Source organism: Capra hircus, chromosome 1 (assembly GCF_001704415.2).
Source record: "Capra hircus breed San Clemente chromosome 1, ASM170441v1, whole genome shotgun sequence".
Lineage (NCBI taxonomy): Eukaryota > Metazoa > Chordata > Mammalia > Artiodactyla > Bovidae > Capra > Capra hircus.
The window spans coordinates 83,616,694-83,631,238 of NC_030808.1; the positions used below are offsets into that span (position 1 = coordinate 83,616,694).

Below are 14,545 nucleotides of genomic sequence, written 5' to 3' on the forward strand. Positions count from 1 at the left end.
CCTGATGTAAAGAGCTGACTCATTGGAAATGACCCTGATGCTGGGAAAGATTGAAGGCAAAAGGAGAAGGAGGCAGTAGAGAATGAGATGGTTAGATAGCATCATGGACTCAATGGTCATGAATTTGAGCAAACTCGGGGAGATACTGGAGGACAAAGGAGCCTAGCATACTATAGTCCATAGGATTGCAAAGAGTTGGACACAACTTTAAGACCAAACAACAACAACCATAATATTTAATTTGCCAGAGACCATATACTGTGGAAATTAACAAAAGGAACAGAGTAGAGAATCTTGAAATGGACCCAAATACATCTCAGAATTTACACTACCAAAAAAAAAGGACTTCAAATTAGTTCTGAACCAAAAAGATAAATTATGTGTAAAAGTGGTATTTGGACCTCTGGATAGCAATATGGAAAAAGCAATAATAAGTTTATCTCAGCCCTTAAAATCATTCATATTGATACCAAAACTCAACCTTTCTGCACCAATGCCAAATCAAATCTCTAAGATTAGAGTTTGGAGTGAAGTAGAAAAGGATAACTTTACTGCATTGCCAGTCAAAGGCGGACACAGCAGGCTCATGCCTCTCAAAAACTGTGTGTCCCCAACCCAGAGGGACTTGGTAAGGAGTTTTGTAGCAATGGTTTAAGGCCAGAGTTACTGGTAAAGACTAGGGTGTGAGCAGGGCCTACATTCCTTTAGTTTGGCCTCTGGGGGTCTTTTGAAGAGCTTCTCTGGTTCCTTTAATTTAGAATGAGGAATGCTAATATCTTCCGTTTGCTGGTATTTTTAGTTCTATAAAGGCTTCCCTGGTGGCTCGGAGGGTAAAGCGTCTGCCCGCAATGCGGGAGACCCGGGTTTGATCCCTGGGTCGGGAAGATCCCCTAGAGAAGGAAATGGCAACCCACTCCAGTATTCTTGCCTGAAGAAAAGAGCCTGGTGGGCTACAGTCCACGGGGTCGCAAAGAGTTGGACATGACTGAGCGACTTCACTTTCACTTTCTTTAGTTCTATAAAGAGCTCAAAGATATTGTTATGTGTATCACTTGAGGTAGAACCAAGACCCTGCCTCAAGGCTATAGTATTGTTTCTTGACTGCTCCTCTCTTGCCTCTGCATCCCCTTTTCCCTGAGTAGCAACTGTTTTTGAAAAGCTTCCATGCCCAGGAGCCCCACAGGGTCTTTCTTGATTTCACTATTGTTCAAATGTGTGACTTAAATAAATCATGAAAATCACAACATTGTAAAAAGAATCTTGAATAGGATAGTCTTTCCAGGCAAAAACTGAAACCAGAAGCTACAAAGGAAAATTTTGGCAAATTAAGCTTTGCAAGAAGCAAAAACTTATGTGTAGAAAAAAAGGAAAAATGGAAACTCAAAAGGTAAATGCATTTTCAAAACATGTGGCACAAGACTAAATTCTTTGGTGTATTATATAAAGAGCTTTTACAAATCAATAACAATGGAAAAAGAAATAAGCAAAGGTTGTGAATATACATAGGAAAAAAATTCAAAATCCAGTAAATAGATGATAAGAGGCCAAACAGTGATATATCATTTTTCATTATCAGAGTGCCCAACATTTAAAACTTTGATAATACCCAGTGATGGAGAAGATATAGGAAAACCAGCACCCTCATGTGTTGTTGGTAGAAGTATAAATCAGTGCTAGCATTTTAGAAGGCAATTTGTAACAGTTTTAAAAATTTAAAACAAGTATATTATCTGATCCAGCAATTCCTCTTCTAGAAATTTATTTTTAATGATTTACTCATACCAATGAACAAAGAATTATATGTACAGGGTTCATTTTAGGTTTACTTTTAAGAGGAAAACAAGTGGTGAGAAATGGGAAACAACCTAAATGTCTGTGATAGTGTTACATTTTATCTCCAAATTTGAAACAGGAAGGGGGCACAACCTCCAAAAGAATGACATAGCCTGAGGACATGATATACGCTGATCAGAACCAACTAGATCCAAGACGGCAGATGAGTCGACTTCCTCTTGACTTGAGCCCCAGTGCACGCTCATTGTAACATCAGTACTCTAAATGACATATTGCAGGTGCCATGATGTCTCCAAAGATGACCTTAAAGGTCAAAAAATTGGCACTTGCCCAATTCCTGGAAATCCCCCTTCCCCCAAATAGCTGGAATACTCATTCCACTCAGCCTATGAAATTATTCGCCCCTATAAAAGCTGACAACCCTGTACCCTGGTGCCTCCCTTTCCTCTCTTGCTTTCTGAGATGGTCTATACTCTGTATATGAGGTGTGTTTCCTCCCTGAACAAACCTTCTTTCAGTTTACTATGGTTCACTCTTGAATTTTTTCCTGCAGTAAGCCAAGAATCCACACTTGGTGACTGTCCAGGGATTCAGACGTAATCTGGGATGTGACCACTTTCCTGCACCTCACTCTTTTTCTTGCAATAAGTTGAGACTCCTCCCTTCAAAGAGTGCAGTAAAATTACCCTCCCTTTAAGTGTGGCTGTACTAGTGACTGTAATAAACAGAATGCGGTGTAAGTGATGCTTGTTGCCTTTCAAGACTGCGTTATAAAAGCCATTTTGGTTTCTTCCTCGTTCTCCCTGTTGGATTCCTTGCTGTAGAAGAAGCTAGCTGCCATATGGAGAGGACACTGAAACAGCCTAAAGGAGAGATTTGAGTGGTAGGAACTGAAGCCTCCTGCCAGCAGCTGTGTGTGAGCTACCTGGGAGGTTAGATTCTCCAGCCCTAGTCAAGTCTTCTGATGGCTTCAGCTCCAGCTGACGTCTTGGCTGAAACTTCATAAGAGACCCAGACCCAGAAGAACCCACCAAAACCACCCTTAAATGTATTACCAGAGGGCCATGAGATAACAAGTGTTTGCTGTTTTAAGCTCCTCAGTTTCGTTAACAATAAATTAAAAATATATTAAATAATTTAAAAACTGGTTGATAAAGTATTATACTGACATACAATGGAATTCTATGCAGCTATTAACAATAATACTGTGGAGAAAGCTAGAAACAGCACTGTCCCCACACTTGGAAGATCAGAAAATCTGGAAAATATGCAAATTCACACCTTTTGTGGACCAAGAGAGAGCTGCGTTCACAGGGCAACCAAATAACCTGAAGTCCAAGGGAAACAGGCACCTGCACAGAGAGGACTCCAGCTCTTGCCTGCTTGGAGCAGGCAGTGCTACATGTCGGCAAGCAGAGTTCAGCTGAATTTGCTAGTGGCCTAGTGTAAGTTTGCAAGAGAAAATTGAAACCTGCAGATGTAATGAAAATTTGCATTCAGTAGCAGACTTTTCTCCAGTGGTGTCACTGGGCACACACACACACACACAATTAGTGAAAGTCCTGAGAAAGTATCCTTCAGGGCATAGCCCAGGGAGAGGAATACTAGCTGCTGCAGGAAATACAGGAAACTAATGCTTGGATCCTATTTCTAACAGAACAAAAGTAGATCCAACTGCTCAAGAACAGGTGTGATAAACACAGACTTACAGGCTGGTAAGCCCAACTGCAGCTGGCAAAAGAGAACGGAATGAAAACCATACCTCTGATCCTGAGAAAGAGGTGGGCATATGTGCTGGGGGAAGGATAGAAGCAATTTGAAGGTCACTCTCCCTCAAAACCCAGGGACAGAGTGCCTGCCTGCCTGAGACTTAACAGAACAGAGCATCTCCTGGCTTAGTGCCAGCACCAGACTAACAAGCAGCGACTATCAGTAACGGTGGAATCTGTCAGGAGAGCTGAAAAGCGTGGAGAGAAAGAGAGACCATCACACATACCAGGGAAGACCCAAAGCTGGGGTGGAGCACACACTGAGAAAACATTTGAGCAAACAAGGCCATACCTTAAACACACATAACACTTGAGTAATTTGATGATGTATGTAGTGTACTTAGGGTAACTGTGGCAACAACTGACCCAAGGATCTACACAAAGGAGTGAAGACTGCAAGAAATGGTAATCACATGAGTAAGTTTTTTTTTTTAATTTAAAGAATTCTTGGAGAGTCATTCCCAGAAGTGTCTGGGACTGGGTTGGGCGGCCGCTTTGAACTGGTAACTATATAGGGCATCTCCAGCGATGAAGCAGGTGACTTCCATCTCGGGTTCTTTGCTTGCTCCTTGAAGCATTGAAGGCTTGTGAATGGCATCCATCTAAGCAGGAAACCAGTAGGTCGCCACGGAAACGACTGTGCAAAGGGAGCCCGAACCGACGAGAGACAGTGTGGTTTTCTGGACTCTATTTTTCTGCTAAAGGAACCCTGAGGACTAATCAGCTCTTGCAGGTCCAAAACCATGGCCCGGGGACCAGTAACATTCAGGGGTGTGGTCATAGAGTTCTTTCCGCATGAGTGGGAATTTCTCGACTCGCTTCAGAAGAAATTGTATTGCGATGTGATGATGGAGAACTATAGTAACTTGGTCTCACTGGGCCATTCCATTTCTAAGTCAGACATAATTGTGTTATTGGAAGAAGGAAGAAATCCCTGGATGGTTGTGAGAAAAGAAACAAGAAGCTGGAATACAGATTTGGATTCAAGTTATAAAATAACCAGCGATAGAAAAACATTTGTATTTGGGAAACATTCATCTCTTTTTTTGCATCAGATCATTCATGGTGATGAGAAACTCTATGAAGAATGTGGGAAAGCTTTTTGTTGTGCTTCAAACCTTGCTCAACATGGAAGAGTTCATTATGGAGCAGACTGCCAGGACTCCAAGATCGCATCAGTTTTACCACTGAAGAAAAAGAAACTCCTGGATGTCAAATTAAGGGAGCTGCCAAGCTGGATACTAATGCGAGATTTCATCCCTAAAGGCATTGCTGGAGCGCTTCAAAGAGGTTATTGCCAGTATTACAACAAGTTAAACATGAAGAAAGGGAGTGTCGCTGGGCTTTCTATGGTGCTGGCAGCTTACATGCTTATCAACTGTTGCCATTCTAACAAGGAGCTTTAACAAGAGCAGCCAAGCAAGTACCACTGAAGAGGGCACATTCTGCATTCCTGACCATCACCTTTGCCATGCACCCCTGAATCCTTTCATAGCCTAATGGAGAATTAACATCCAATTAAAGATGACTGGTTAAAAAAAAAAATCTCTCTTAGCAACTTTCAAATCAAATAATATGAATTATAATCACCATTCTGTATATTACATCCCCATGAGTTATTTACTTTATAATTGGAAATTTGTGGCTTTTGGCCTTCTTCACACTTTTCAGCCACTGCCTCTGGCAGCCATTAGTTTCTTCTCTGTATCTGTGACTTCGGTTCCATCTTTTTGTTTTTGATTTTTTTTTCCAGAGTCCACATATAAATGAGGTCATACAGTATGGGTATATGTCTTTCTCTGTCTGACTTCACTTAGTATAATGCCCTCATCCATCCATGTTGTCACTAATGGCAGGATTTCCTTTTTTTATTATTGGATAATATTCAATTGTATACATGCCACATTTAAAAAAAAATCTCTTGATGATCTCTTGTTTCCATGTCTTGGCAACTGTAAAAAATGCTGCATTGAACACTGGAGTGTAGATATATTTCAAAATAGTGATTTTGGTTCCTTTGGATAAATACCAAGAAGTGGAACTGTTGGGTTAGATGGTAGTTTCTAGTTTTAATTTTTTGAGGAATCTCCATACTGTTTTTCATAATATCTGAACTAGCTGACATTCTCTCAGCAGTGTAGAGCTTCCCTGGTGTCTCTCAGATGGTAAAGAATCTGCCTGCAGTGCGGGAGACCTGGGTTCGATCCCTGAGTTGGCAAGATCCCCTGGAGAAGGGAATGGCTACCCAGTCCAGTGTTCTTACCTAGACAGTTTCATGGACAAAGGACCCTAGCGGGCTACAGTCAGTGGGGTTGCAAAGAGTCAGACACTACTGAGCAACTAACACACACATACACCAGCAGTACATAAGGGCTCCCTTTTCTCTACATTCTTGCCAACATTTGTTATTTCTCATTTTAATAGCCATTCTTACAGGTATGAGGTGATATTTTATTGTGATTATGATTTGTATTTCCCTGATGACTAGTGATGTCGAGCACCTTTTCCTGAATTTGTTGGCCATTTGTTTGTCTTCTTTGGAAAAATGTCTATTCAGAGCCTCTCATTTTTAAATTGGGTTGATTGCTTTTCTGTTAAGTTGTATAAGGGTTTTTAAAAAATATATTGTAGATTATAGATCAACTATATTCTAATAGAAAATAAAAGTTTTTAAAATCTAAAAAAAATAAAATAAAAAAATAAAGAATTCTTTTTTAATATTTTATTTATTTTTTAATCTATTTGTCTGCAGCATGCAGATCTTTTGCTGCAGTGCAGGGACGCTCTGGTGGCACTCGGGCTCCAGAGCATACAAGCTTAGCTGCTCTGCAGCTTGTGGGACCTTAGTTTCCCCAACCCAGGATCAAACTCACATCCCCTGAATTGTAAGACAGATTCTTATCTACTGGATTGCCAGGGAAGTCCCAATGAGTAAGTATGATAGCCTTTTATCCCCCCTTATCATTTACTTCTCCTTAAAAGACAAGTGATTATTTAAATAAAAATAGAGTAACAATATGTTGTGGGATTCATTACATCTACTGAATTAAAACGTATGACAAGACAACAGAAGTGAAGAGGGAAGAAATGGAAGTAAACTCTTGTAAGATTCTTCTGTGTAAAGTGGTATAAAATCATTTGAAGGTACACTGTGATACCTTAAAGATATATACCCTAAACTCTAAAGCAAACATGAGAGTTTTTGCTGTATGAGATATTAGTTACGACATGAGAGTTACAACTAATAAGTCAACAGATGAGATAACATGGAATTTTAAAAAGTAACTAACCAAGAGTTAATAGAGAAAGAGGAGATATGAAACCAAAAATGGGCAGGAAAAAATAGAAAACAGTTGCCAAGATGGTAGATATAAAGGTAACTATATCAGTAATCATATTGTTTGAACACCCCAATTAAAAGGAAGTTATTGTCAAATTGAATATTTTAAAAAGAAAAGAAAAAGAAAAAAGACCACCCTTGTGACCTACAAGAAACCCACTTTAGCAAACCAAAGCCTATGCCTGAAATGCCTGAAGGTTAAGAAACTGAAACCTAGAGACAACCAATCACACACAGCCAGCTTGACTTTCTCAAAGAACACACCCACTGAAGCTGCAGCCAATCAAATAATTTCCTTACTTTGCTTCTGCCTCTTCCCTAGAAAAGTCTTTCCCCCAGCTTCTATCAGTGGAGCTCTCCCAACTACTTCTGGCTTGACCCTGCCCAATTTGAACTGAGTTTTGCTCAAATAAACTTTAAAAAAAATGTTAGTATGCCTCATTTTATCTAACAGTATAAAGACACAAGAGCTTCCCTGGTGGCTCAGATGGTAAAGAATCTGCCTGCAATGCAGGAGACCAGAGTTTGATCCCAGAACTGCAACCCACTCCAGTATTCTTAACTGGAAAGTTCCATGGACAGAGGAGCCTGGCAGGCTATATAGTCCTTAGGGTTGCAAAGAATCGGACATGACTGAGTGACTACCACACGCACACATAAAGACAGAAATAGATTAAAAGTAAAAGAATGGAAAAAGATATCCCATTCTAACACTAATCAAAAGAAAGAATAACTATGTTAATATAAAAACAAATTGAGTCTCGGAACAAAGAATATGACCAAAAATAAAAATCACTTAAAAATAATAAAGTGGTAAATCTATCAAGAGGACATACCAAGCCTAATTGTTTACACATCAATAACAGAGCTTCAGAATACACAAAGCAAAAACAGAACTGCAAAGAGAAATAAACAAACCTACAATTATAATCCAGTATTTTGACTTGAGAAATAGGATATTTCCTGCCGTATTAGTAAAGAAGGATGTCAGGGTCATCAGGGATTTTAGCCCTCCAGGGCACTCTGGAAGGGGAAGAGTACCTGTGATCCAACGGCCATCAGGCTACAGCCACTCCCTGCCAGGAGCTCCAGGGAGCTGTGCAAGCATGTGTGTTCATTCAGTCTCAGTCATGTCTGACTCTGCAACCCCACGGACGGTAGCTCACCAGGCTCCTCTGTCCACGGGATTTCCCAGGGAAGAATGCTAGAGTGGATTGCCTTCTCCACGGGATCTTCCCAACCCAGGGATCAAACCTGCATCTCGAGTCTCCAGGATTGAGAGGTGGATTCTTTACCACTGATCCACCAGGTAAGCCCCCAAAGACCACCTACAATATTGTTAATATCTGATTAATGCTTTAAATTTTAAAAGTACTAATTTTTAAACTTTCAAAACTCCTTAGCAAACTTGGGACAGTATTGCAAGGTAATTTTTTAATGTAAAGTTGGTTAGTTAAGCCATCATTCCTCTGATCTACTGCTTATATGTGTATTCCTCCTGACTGGGATTCACAGCTCTGAGAGACCATCATTGGTTCATCTAATTAATAGAGGAAGGAGATAAGAGATGAAAAGGTCATCTTTCCAAGACATTGAATATTATTCACGTTCCAGAAAAACCAACTGGGAGTAGGCATTATTATTCCTATTATACAGCAGAAGAAACCTAGGCTCAGAGAGGTTACCCAAGGTTGTACAACTGCTGAGTTGGCAGGGTCAGATTCAAACCCCAGATCTCCCCAACTCTTTAGACCATACTCTTCCCACTCCCCGCAAGGTGAGGGTGCCAGATAAGGCTACTTTGAGCAGCGAGCAGGGCTGTCTCCGACTTCTTGTGAATACACACAGAGACAGACAGCGCTCTACTACTGAGTTTTGACTCCTACTCCTCATGAGTGAGGGATTGGTTTTCTCTCAGCTGAGAAGGGTCTCTGGGTTTATACAGAAGTAGATTCAAGATCTTAGAGAAAAATGGAGACCCAGCTTATGAGAGAAGGAAGCAGGTACTGACACAGATCCACCTCCTCTTATGGAAAATAATCTTAGATGCTCTTAATCGGGCTGGGGGACATGCCCCCCCCACCCCATTTGTTACAAACACTTAAGGCAGAACCGAAAGTGTCTGCTTTCACCGGAGGGCCACTTGTGGTTTCCCGCCCTCAGCGCACTGCTTGGGAGGGCCTCTCAGTTGCTTCTCATAACACAAGTGACTTTGGTTTCTTGGCCACAGCTGAGTGAAGGGCAGAGGCAGCCTGCCCTGGCATCAGCCTCCCACCGTTCAGAAGACCCAGCCGTGCTGAGCGCTGAGCCTAGCAGCTGCTTGGCGAGGCACTGGTGCTCCTGGCTCCCCAGTCATGTCCTGGCAGATCTCTGCAGTGGTGCTGTTCTTCGTGTCTCTGGCTGGTGAGTGACACACATGACCTTCCACGGCGACCCCGCCATATCTGGTCCTATTAAATGTAAATTCATTCTAGTTCCAGTGACCAAGGTGGGACAGGGCAGACTGAAAATAGCTGTAGTGGCTTCAGTTACTGTGGGTGTTTGACTTGGGACTGTCTTTTTATTACTCTACCTGTGGAGCACACTTCAGTGTTTCCCAAAGGTTTCCATGGTTTGGATTGTTTACCATGAGTCAGGCAGAGTAGGGGTCAACCCAGGAAGACAGAGACACTGCCTTGTGGTTCCCAGATGGGTTCTAGGCACCTGATTAGGGAGAGTTTGTAGATATCACTCCCATTTAAGAGGTGAAGAACGGAGCCAGGACTTAGAGATGGGGCTCTTGGCACACACTCTGGGGAAAGCATGTCATGCTTTGCTTTTTCTGCTTTTCTCAAATGAAGTGCTACATTTCTATCATGTAACAATAAGTTGTGAAGATGAATGAGATGTGGCTGACAAACTGCACCATCTCGGAAGGATGTAAGCCAGGGCGTCAAAGATTTGTTTTCCAATTGCAAGGATTCAGATCAGAGAGGCTGTCTAGGAGGCTAAGCTTTTAATGATCCTTTTATGTCCCTATCCCCTGCTTTCACCAGGAGCGTTTTCTCCCTGGGACGCAGGGTCCTCTTCTGTACTTTGCAAAGCTTGCTTGTTGACTCACAGTTCCGTGCGCTGCCACCGGCTTCAGTGTGCGAGGGAACTAGCTCTGTCCACACGGCCCCACTAACGTGCTCAAATGGGGGCACACCGCACTGGAGTGCTGCCCAAATTCCATGCAAGTTGGGTGGAGAGTCGGGCCAGCTGCCCTAACCCAGGCGGTTTCCCTGTGCGCTGCGCTTTCACAATTAGAGTTTCACATTCTTTGGGAGGCAACAATGGAAAGTCATTATTATGATTAACAGAGCAAACTGATAAAAAAAAAACCATAAGTTCTGAGCTATGTGTGGGCAAAATTTCAATGGCTGGCAGGTGACTGGGGGATTCAAGAATGCAATGAGTGTGTGAGAAATGCCCAGGCAGGTGGAGGGGAAATGCCACATCGCCCTTTCCTCTCTGAGCTGCACATTCTTAGAGCTGAACACAGGCACTCAGCTAACAAATCAGGGTCCATGTTCTACACTTATGCACTACACTCCTACGTGCATATATTCGAGAAATACTCGCTAAACTGGGTATGAGCAAAAAGCGTTAGACATTTTGCTTGGAGAGACATGGCTTTAAAGTAAGTTTACTGTGTAATCTTTTTCCAGTCACTTTGCTTCCCTGATCTCAAATTCTTCCCCTGTAAAATAAGGGGATTTAAGTTGGTATCAGTTAAATTTAGGTTTAGTTGCACACAAGAGACCAGCTCCAAATAGTGAATTAAACAAGATGAATGTTTGTTTCCCTCTTAAGTGAAAATGAGTCAAGAGGAAGTCAGAGCAGGTGTGTGGGGACTCATTCTCATCGACCCACCACCCTATGTATGACCTCCACCTGCAAGACCTCCTCACAGCTCTTATTGTCTGCAGAGCTCTAGCCATCACATACAGCTTGCAGGCTAATTGAAGGAGGAAACAGGAAGGCAGCAAAGAGGCCCCAGGAGTGACTGAGCTCCCTCCAAGCAGCCTTCCCAGAAGGTCCACATGACCCTACCTCTTCTATTGCTTTGGCCTGAACTCAGTGACACATTCCTATCTTTCCCATCTGGAAAAGAGGCTTGGAGATGAATTCCAAGCAGTAAGCACTCAACTTCAACTCATGGTTCTATTTACGAAGGAAAAAGGAGAGACTGAATTTTGGGGGAGTCAGCCAGCCGTCTCCAACACAGGGCTGGAGCCCCTTTTGTTCAAAGGTTCTCTTTGAGTCTCAAGTCCCCCCAGAAAGTTAACAGAGACAGGATTTGCATCTTTTTGCTAAATGCTTTAAGACTAAACTGTGAAACTGTGAGCAGAATCTTGCCAAAGGCTGACCCCTGCTGCCCCACACATCCAGAAACAGTCTTCCTGCCTCATGCAGCTGGGGCTGCTTCTGCTGCCCAGGGAGGTGCCAGAGAAAGTGCTTGGGCATTATACCCAGTTCCCTGCCCCTGGATGTGGCCCCTGGGGCTCCATTTACTCTCCAGCTGTGTTCCTTACAGCTGTGCAAAGTGTAGCCTCCAAAACCCACCAGGCCCACTCCCTGCTGGCCTTCCACTTATCCCTCCTCCCCACACCCTCCCACGTTCCCTTCAATGTTGACCCCCTTGCTGTTCTGCAGACATTCCAGGCTCTGATGCCCTTGTGCCTTTGCACAAACTCTTCCTCTTGCCTGTAGGATGCCTTCTGCTCTCTTGTCTGGCTGAAGAACTTCTTCTGTTAGATTCCCCACCTCACCCCATCGCACTCAGAGGGCCTGCTTCAATAATAAGCCCTGCCACACTGAGGTGTGTAGTCCATTTTTGTATCTGCCGCACAAGGTTTAGAGCCCCTAAGAATTAAGACCTGCCTCAGTTACCTGAACTTGGCTCAGTGTAGTCGCCCATATAGCTGTTGAATTGGGTGTGACAAGGAAACCAAACTAAGGCTCTCTAGGAAGGCCCCACTGTCTGGGAAATACCAAGAGAAGTAGTACTTGTGTGATCACTGGCTTTCCCAGGGCCTGCTTGACGGGGTATCTCTCAGATCCTCATGCGAGCTGTAGGGAAATCCAAACCTTCTCACACCACTTGCTGCAGCTCACCATCTAGAGGGGTGAAGACTCTAGGGTACTCATTTTCTGAGTCTCTTGAATCCTGGAGAGGAGATGCTCGGGTTCTGGGAGTGAGAGCCTGGCAAATCAATGTGCAGATTTCAGGTTGTGTTCTTTTGAGCAGGAGGAGGGCTGAGAGATTCTGAGTTATGCCCTGCCCTTGCTTCTGCCTACTTGCCTCTTTGTGGGTCTCAGAGAACTTAACTAAACCTCTAGGGGTCAAAGAACCCATTTAAAAACTATGACCCAGTTTTGACAAAGATTGGGCATATATGTGTGGTCATAAACATAGAATTTGTAAAAACAGAGTATTTTTCAGAGTATTGTTTCCTTGAGTACCTAACAAACTTACGAAGTTTCTTGGACATATTTCAATGCACAGCAGACCTACCCCTGTCAAATTCCCGTCTTATCATCGGCCCATCTTTTACACCTCACACTCCTACGAGGAAAGGAGGAGAGGGGCTAGACTGGAGAAGGAGAGTACAGGAGCAATATTTCCCGGAGTTGTTTAGTTGCAACACACTCTGTCACTTTGGGTCCTGTCACCTACCAGCCCCAGGCATCTGTTGACCACAAAGTCATGTATCATACGGAGACACCATCACTTCCGGGCACCGCACAAAGGTTTCCTGTACCCCAAGAACACTTGACAGGGTACCATGAGTGTTCTTATCCTGTTTGGAGCGCTGTGCATTCATAAATAGCCAATGTGTTTTTCCCCCTTATTTGAGTTCATTCATCACGACTGAGAGATAATAATTGTATTAATTCAGGAAGGTTCCCCCTTTGAAAGTGTGTGCTACTCAGTTGAGGACATTTTACTCAGTTGAAAAGATTTACTTTATCTCATAAGCATAAGGTAAACACAGTGGGATTTTATCAAGGACCTAATTATCCAGGAGAGCAAAAGGCAGGTGGTTCTCAATTTCCCAGAGTTCTCTGGAGCAATCTTTGCTTTTGACAATAGATATTCCTAGACACCATGTCTGGGAGTGAATTCTATTTCTCCATCATAATACTATGATCCTAATGAGATTCCTACTGGGTTCTTGACCCAGGAAACAGCAACTCAGATTTAGCCCAAATGAATTGTGAAGATAAATCTTCAACAACTGTCAACCTTCATAATAACCTTGAATGGAGAAACCTTGCCCCAGGTTCTACAATATGGGCAGAAAGCCTCCACATGGAGTGATTTTACAAAGATTTACAAAGTAAACCTACAACCCAGAAAATCAATTGATATAACTCTCAAATATTATACATTTCAGTTGTCCAAGTAAACATTTTGGATACAGAAAAGACTCTTTAGTAATAGTCTAAAGTAACTAAATGTTATTAATAATGTCTTTTACAAACCAGCTGTGCAGAAATAATTGATAAGTGTTACTACTGGACTTACAGTTAGCCTTTTCTTCTGGAAAATGATCACTGGTTTAGCATGTGGGCCTTTGAAAGCCTCACTAAGGACCACCATGATGAAGGTTTGGTGAACTGGGGTCACTGCAGGGGCACCCTACTCTTCTCTCCTCTGCTTTTGTCTCTTCTCTCACTGTTCTTCCCAGGGGTACACACTGCCTCCACCCATCCACAGATCCAAGGGCAGGCTTTGCTTCAGACAGGGGCTTGGGTCTAAAGCTCCAAAATTTACTAGTTGAGCAATTATGGTCAAGTTAATAGAATTTTCTAAAACTGAGTTTCCTCATCTGAAACACATGGAAAGATTAGTACCTGTCAAAGGGTTTTTGAGAAGAGTTGATGGAAGATAACCCTTGATCTGAGGTCTGCCATGTAGTAAGTGGCTTGTAGTAAATTGGAATTTTATTGCTATTATTATGGGGAAAGTATCCACTTAGAAATACATTGGATGAAAAAGAGACAGAGTAAAGGAGTTTGTGGATGATGTTTATTAGATATGAAATTCAAGACTCTATAAACACCAGCATAGAACAATCTTTCCATTTTCCCCGTGCTTTTCCAAGTCACTGCCTGACACCAGGCAGCTCCCGTTCCAGTGAGTGAAAGTACAATGGGTAAACACCAGGAAACCGCAGCACTGAAGAGACAGCACCATCTCTCAGTGCACCTGATTGTAAGCTCCCCTGAGACATCATTGCACTTGTTCCGGGTTTGCCCTGTGCCTGAAGGAGACAAGGATAGAGCTTTTCTGGTTGAAAAAGAGCCAGAGGCCTTTGGCCCTGAAGGGTGACCTGGGAGAGAGCCTATGACAATAAAGCACATTCTAGGTCTGCTTAATAGTTCAGAAAGGCTTTTACTCAAACCACCTTGTTTGAGCCTTCTAATAATCGTAGGAGGAGGGTGATCCAGTGGTTAAGAGTCTGCTTTGCAAATGCAGGGGACGTGCTTTTGATCCCTGTTTGGGAAACCAAGATGGGGAGCCACAACCAAGACCCAAAGCAGCCAAATAAACATATGAATGATCCTAGGAGGTCTACTGTGTTATAACCACCCCTTACACATTCAGTTATTT

The 14,545-nt window shown here is 42.8% G+C and overlaps 2 protein-coding genes across 4 annotated transcripts in view; both read left to right on the forward strand.

Annotated features, from left to right (window-relative positions):
* Positions 4,070-5,281, forward strand: LOC106501989 (zinc finger protein 383-like). Its single transcript, XM_013963033.2, has one exon. It carries the CDS (start codon positions 4,307-4,309, stop codon positions 4,967-4,969), a length of 663 nt encoding a protein of 220 aa, XP_013818487.1. The 5' UTR covers positions 4,070-4,306; the 3' UTR covers positions 4,970-5,281.
* The window catches only part of LAMP3 (lysosomal associated membrane protein 3), a 32,958-nt gene continuing 27,513 nt past the window's right edge, over positions 9,101-14,545 (forward strand). For all 3 annotated transcript variants that reach the window (XM_013964202.2, XM_013964200.2, XM_013964197.2), the window contains exon 1: positions 9,101-9,306. In XM_013964202.2, the coding sequence (XP_013819656.1) occupies positions 9,258-9,306 (49 nt within the window). In that variant the 5' untranslated portion in view covers positions 9,101-9,257. The remainder of the gene's footprint in view (positions 9,307-14,545) is intronic.